This window comes from Strix uralensis, chromosome 2, assembly GCF_047716275.1.
Source record: "Strix uralensis isolate ZFMK-TIS-50842 chromosome 2, bStrUra1, whole genome shotgun sequence".
Lineage (NCBI taxonomy): Eukaryota > Metazoa > Chordata > Aves > Strigiformes > Strigidae > Strix > Strix uralensis.
The window spans coordinates 61375759-61382599 of NC_133973.1; the positions used below are offsets into that span (position 1 = coordinate 61375759).

Below are 6841 nucleotides of genomic sequence, written 5' to 3' on the forward strand. Positions count from 1 at the left end.
TGGGGCCGGGGCGAGGCCTCTCGCCCTTCACAGGTGGCGGCGGCGGGCGGCGGGGCCGGCACGCCCGGGGCGACGCGGCGCTGCGCCACTGGCGCCGCAGGGCGGTGGTGGGCGGGGGGAGGGGGCGGCACCGCTCCGCCCGGCGCGCGGGGGAGGCGGTGGCCGCCGCCCGCCGTCGCCGCCGCCCGCCGTCACCGCCGCCCTGAGGCGACCCGGCCCCTCCCGCCCCGGGCGGCGAGGCCACGCCCCCGGGGCGGAGCGGCCAATGGGGCGCCGGGGGGCGGGGCCGGCGGGGCCCGGCATTTAGCTCATGCGCGGCGGCGATCCCGCCCTTTCGGCTTGAGCGGCAGCGGCGTGTCTTCCCCGGCGGCTCCGGCGCGGCGCGAACATGGCGGACCAGGCCATCTCCTTCCTCAAGGACTTTCTGGCGGGCGGCGTCGCCGCTGCCATCAGCAAGACCGCGGTGGCGCCCATCGAGCGGGTCAAGCTCTTGCTTCAGGTCAGCGGCGCGGCCGAGCCCGGCGGCAGTGGGGAGCGGGGGCAGCCCGTCACCTTCCACCCCGCAGGCGCCCGCCGAGGCCCGCGCGGGCCGGGCCGGGCGGGGGGCGGAGGGCGGGCGCCGCCCCCTCCCCCGTCCCGCGGAACAAAGGGCACTCGCGAGGCGACGGCCCGGCGGGGAGGTCACGTGGGCGGTGGGTGCCCGCGGCGGCGGGGAAGCCGGTTCCGCTATGCCGGGCGCGGCGATGCGGCGGGGGCGGGCTGGGGGAGGGGGGAAGGAGGGGCGTGGGGGCGGTTCCCAGTGTCACTTCCTCCTGTCCCGCTCCTGCCGCCGAGCGCGCAGAGGGCGAAGCGGGGGGGAGGGCGGCAGCGCGCCGCCATCTTGGTGACCTTCACGTGACGGTGCGGCCGGGGAGCGCATTGGCCCGCCGCGCGCGCGGGGCGGGGCCGGGCTTGCCGGCGGCGCGTGGGGCCTAGCGTGACCCCCGCGGGCGGGGCGGGGCGCGCGGCGGCCCGCCGCCCCAAGGTGACTCGCGTGACCTTCGCGGCGGTCGCGGCCCCGGCCTCGCCGCGGGGGGCGAGGGGGCCGCCGGGGCTGTCGGCCTCCTCTCCGCCGCTTCCCCCCCTCCCGCCGGCTGGAAGTCGTGTCGGCGCCGTGCGGCTCGTTCAGGCGCCCCCTCGCCTGCAGGCCGCCCCCGTCAGTGAGGGCAGCCGGCTCTAGGTAGTCCCAGACCTCACGTACTTGTCCGGTGGTTGCCATTGTACCTCACGGCTGGCCCTTGTTGTCTTGGCAAGCCCTGAGCTCTGAAGAAGCTGAGAAGCAATTTGAAGCCTTTTTCTGGTTCTTAGGATTGTACAAGATCTCCCCTATCAGTGGTTCTTCTTCACATACAATTTCTGGTCTTATGTGACCGTAAAACCTAAACTTTTAATTCTTGAGAGTTAACTCGTTAATGCTCGAGTTCTTTGGTCTTCACCAAAATATGAATACATGACAGGTCTTCTTAGTCTTAAGATTCAGACTAACCTAGGAGCTTTTCTTCTTTTTTTTGCTTGGAAGTTTGCTGTTGCATCTGGTTTATCATGGTTAACAGAGGCTTAATCTCTGTGTACAACAGTCATCAGGCATTCAGACTTAACAACTCTTTGTTTTATAGTAGAAGCCCAGCTGTAGTGCAGGCCTGTCAAGACATACAGTCAAAATACATATTTTTATTTGCAGGTACAACATGCAAGTAAGCAAATTGCCGCTGATAAGCAGTACAAGGGTATCATCGATTGTGTAGTGCGTATTCCAAAGGAACAAGGAGTGCTGTCTTTCTGGCGAGGAAACTTGGCAAATGTCATCAGATACTTCCCAACTCAAGCTCTCAACTTTGCCTTCAAGGATAAGTATAAGCAGGTGTTCTTGGGAGGTGTAGACAAGCACACTCAATTCTGGAGATATTTTGCTGGCAACCTGGCTTCTGGTGGTGCAGCTGGAGCCACTTCCCTCTGCTTTGTCTACCCCTTGGATTTTGCAAGAACCCGTTTGGCTGCTGATGTTGGAAAAGCTGGTGCAGACAGAGAATTCTCTGGTCTTGGGGACTGTCTAGTCAAAATCACCAAGTCTGATGGTCTGCGTGGCTTGTATCAGGGGTTCAATGTCTCTGTGCAAGGCATCATCATCTATAGAGCTGCCTACTTTGGGATCTATGATACAGCAAAAGGTAACATTTCAGAGGGGATCTGATAAACCTGTTTTCAGAATTGTATTGTCTGTGGCCATTCTTAGATGTTACTCTGTGTCTGTCTAGTAACTATGTGAGCGTGGAGGTGGAAGGGCATATCGGTGCCAACATCAGTGACACTGCAGTGTTCAGGACAAAACTTGAGCATGTGTTTGTGGTAGCAGGCTACTTTAAAGTGCTCCTGGTTATGTACTTAAAGGAGTCTCCTAATGTCAGCAAAGCGTGCTGGTAACCATACACATTTATAAGTTCTTTTCTATTCTGTGTGTTACTGTTGTTATATTGGACCAATTCAAGTGTGTTTAGCAGAATGGTATTGGGTGGTGCTTTTGCAAAGCACTTGTTTGTTAAGCTTGACATTTGGGCATAGAGGTCATTGATACGAGGTTATAGTCTAACGTAATTCACAGGGACGGTGACTTAGTTTAGTGACTTTCATTTCTAAAAGGAATAGTTAAGATTTCTTCTTATGCCAATCTGAAAGAATCCTGGTGCTTAAATGTTACCTGTTTTCTTTACTGAGAAGAAAGTCCTGAATTTCCTTAAATGTTTTTTATATTGCTTTAGCATGTTTAAAGTTTACCAAATCTCTTGTTGTAATTTCAAAGTATGGCTTTACAAAGTTTGTCTAGTAAAGTAGCTGTCATACAGTGAGTGAATGGGAGGAGGATGTACAAGATAAAAAGCTAATTACTTTTTTCATTGCAGGCATGCTCCCGGACCCCAGAAATACTCATATTGTTATCAGTTGGATGATTGCCCAGACGGTGACTGCTGTGGCTGGTGTGGTCTCCTATCCTTTTGATACAGTGCGGCGTAGAATGATGATGCAGTCAGGACGCAAAGGAGGTAGACTGTTCGTTTGTGCAGTTCTTTAATAAGATGGACTTCTTTTTTCACAATAGTCATCCCTCAGCACGTCCAGTTCCTTGTTCCATAAATCTGATTTAAACTATATAACATTTAAATGATATGAGGAAATGCAGTAGGGCTCAACTTGTGTTTGTCAGGAATTATGCTGAGGACTTTTCTTCACAGAACAGAAGAGGGACAAACAGACTGCCTGTTTGCAATGACAGATTAACTGAAGGCAATTAGGGGACAGTATAATTGCCAAAAAGAAGGCTTAACATTTTTTGTGACTTGGCTTTTAGTAACTAGCCAGGCAGATAGGAAGCGTTTCTATTGCCTGAACTACTGAGTATTGTGTTACAGTCTTAAAATGTGGTTTGGGACATCACGGAGTAGCTAGAGGAGTGAGACAGGGCAGTTGTTAAAAACATCTTGGATACAATTACAGGAGTTAAATTACTCTTTGCTCTTTTTCTACAGCTGATATCATGTACTCTGGAACAATTGACTGCTGGCGGAAGATTGCAAGGGATGAGGGAGGAAAGGCGTTCTTCAAGGGTGCATGGTCAAATGTTCTCAGAGGCATGGGGGGTGCTTTTGTGCTTGTGCTGTATGATGAATTCAAGAAAGTCATTTAAACAGCCTAACTAGAATTGGAAATCAAGTCGAGCAGATCACGTAGAATAACTACCATTATGGACCATTGACCTTCAAGAAATTCCTGTGAGTCTTATTTATCGGAGCCAGATGATATTTGTAGATGGGGCTAGAAACTGACACAGAGGACTGATCCATTTCTCAGTAACATGCATGAAGACACTGAATCTGGCAATTCAGTGTAGTGGTTTTTCTTTTCCAGCAATGAGGAATGAGTGGCGTTGGTTCTGGGTCCAAACTGGCTGGGTCCAATTTAGGCAGAAAGAATTGTTTGCCTGTGGATCAGTCCCTGGTTTCAAGTCCTATCTTCTAGGACCATAAAATTGTATTTGAAAGTACTTGCTAACAAATCATGTTCTTTTCCACTTGTATTGAAGCACTATGTACCATTTTGCACAGCTGAACATCTAGCAATTTTGTTCTTAAATTGGGGCATTCTGCTGTAAAACAATAAACATACTTACTCTGTCTGTGTTGAAATTATTATATAAAAGCTTTGGGAAAGCCTCTTTTGTTTGAAAACTTGTTTCAGATAATGGTTCCTCTGATACACTGCACTCTGTAACAGAATAAGCTTGATTTTTTTAAAAAAAAAAAAATTGAATGTGAGAACTTGGGGGGGTTGGGGAAGCATGGGCTATACTAATAGAAACCACTCCCATTCTTTGTGCCTGATAGTGTATGATGGGCTGCTGCAAGTGGCTTTTTGCATGATTCTTAGAAATTGATTTGGAACTTTTCATCTCACTTAATATGTGGTTTTTTTTCTGTTGTAGTGCTAGGAGAACCCAAAGTCCGAAAGACAGTCCAAAAGTAATACTCTTGCCCTTGGTAAAACAGCTTAAAATGAAATAATTTTTTTAAAAATTAATGTAGAAAGCAACATGGCATTCATGCAAAAACCCAGGAACCTGGTAAATGCCTTCAACTTCTGAGTAACTTATGTATTGTATTGTTGCTGCTGTTTGGAAATGCTGATTCAAGTTACTGTTTGGCCTGATCTGTAGCAGTGGTCAGTACCTCTGTGGAAGGTGAATTTAATCTGAAATGAGGTTCGTTCTAAGAGGTGAGACTGATGGGGCGTGTGAGGAGGAATATGTGTGCTTCTGTGTAGCTGTAAAATACAGATCAAGGTAGGTCAGCCTTCAATATGAAGTGATTGATTGTGAGAAGACCAAAATCAGACTGAATAATTTCTCATACTGCTATTTGAGATAATGTAATATCTCTGTGCTGTTCTTCATATATATGTAATCTTACTTTTGTATTTTGTAATCTGCAAAGACATGGTAGGGAGACCAGTAAAGGAAAACAAGGTGTTCATCTTCCGATCATGGTTTTTAAGAACTCTCCCTATATCTTGAGAAGGAAACTGTGTTGCTGTATGAGTCACTGAAGGCTGACTGAGCTGTCTTGAGTTCTTTTGTGTGCCTTCTGAGGTTGCTATTCAAGATGAAGTATTTAAATTAACTGCTTGGCTTTGGCTGATTATTATCTTCCTCTCAAACATAATTTACCTTTTTCCTTTCACTGTTGCACAAGCACTGCTTTCAACATCTGAATGTGAACGTAAGTACATTGCACAGCTACTTTGTACACAGGCTAATAGCAAACTTTATGTACCTACTGCAAGTGGTTTTATCCTGTTCGGTAATGGTAGCTCCCTTTGTGGTGCGGGCAGGTCACTTGATGTTGACCTTGCCAATCAACTTGCTGTTGCAGATAGAATTACATTGATTTGAGGGGGGCGGGGGGAGAGTTTTTGTCTACATAATTGCTTAGGTCTCTTTTCTACATGAGTGGCTTGAAAGGTAGAGATAATGATGATAGGATACCTCACATAACCTCACAGTAAGTGTATGGGGGCCCACGCTTTGTGAGGAAGAATCAAACATGACCGTTACTCGAGCAGCCCCTGAAAGGGGGAGGATGTTTTTCACCCTACCTCCCCCGTCTCTCCAGAACTAGGTTTTAACCAGAAGAAATAGGAAAATAAATCAATGCAAGTGTAGGTGTGTTTTTAAGTGGAACTGCAATTTACCTATGCTGTGTGTTCAGCATGTACTACTTGGTGTTCTTTTTTTTTTTTTTTTTTTAGTTTATGGCTTCCCTTAGTCATGCAGCAGCAATTTTCAATGTGTGATTATGCAGTGTGGGAACATGAGGCAAACAATAAATGAGACTTTTAAAAAAAGCATTTGTTTTCTGCCTTATTGAAACACTTGTTGAAATTTATTTATTTTGAAAAATGTTTTTAACAGGAAAAGATCTGGAGTTTGTATAAGAAAATTCTGGCATCTAAATCCTATATTGTTTTTAAAAGGCATTGGAAATGGGGCTTGCACGCTTTGAAGGGAACAAAGCAAATGCATTGGTATGAGGAAATACTTACATTTAAAATCCAGTTCCTAAATCATTACAGATTTTATTCCAATTCTCACAACTGTTACACTGGATTTTTTTTTTAAGATTTAAATAATACCTGTGTGAGCTAGTCCGTAGTAATATTGCAGAGGTTCACATTTGCATAGGAAGTACTGAGCTCATGAAATGGCTGACTGGCAGCCCAGCATTAGTAGTTATGTTTGGCAAGTGTCATTTTATTTCCCAACTTCTGTTTTGCATAAAGTCTATTGAACATACTCTTGACAGTTCGGTATTGCTAGTTGCAAGGTTGAAGGGCAATTTTAAACATTTTTAGATAGCTAGTTTCTGCTTAAGAAAATACTCTGTATAAAAATGTTAAGCTGGGAAAATTAACAACTGTAGCGTTACTAAGCAGTTCTCTCATCCTATAGGAAATCATCGTATTCGGAGAAAAGAAGCATCATAATGAAGATGGGAAATAACTTTCTTCTGTGTTGTGAATGAGAGGCCTTGTCTCACATTGTAAAGAAAATCTCAGCAAGGTTTAAGCAAGTCTTCACAGTAGGTGTTTGCAGAAAGGCTTAGCTGCTATGTATTGTGTTTCCGAACAAAGGGAAAAGAACAAATTCTTATTTTCTCCACTTCTCCCCTGTTCCATTTTAGGTGGATTTTTATGGGACAAATAGTTTTATAGGTGATTATATTAATTTCTAGTCTGGTTTGAAGTACTCCTTGTC

The 6841-nt window shown here is 46.7% G+C and overlaps 1 protein-coding gene across 1 annotated transcript; it reads left to right on the forward strand.

The window, feature by feature from the left end:
• Window positions 1-322: 322 nt before the first annotated feature.
• On the forward strand, window positions 323-4205 carry SLC25A6 (solute carrier family 25 member 6). Its single transcript, XM_074858931.1, has 4 exons — window positions 323-499; window positions 1721-2207; window positions 2937-3077; window positions 3561-4205. Exons 1-4 carry the CDS (start codon window positions 389-391, stop codon window positions 3716-3718), a joined length of 897 nt encoding a protein of 298 aa, XP_074715032.1. The 5' UTR covers window positions 323-388; the 3' UTR covers window positions 3719-4205.
• The last annotated feature ends 2636 nt before the right edge of the window (window positions 4206-6841 follow it).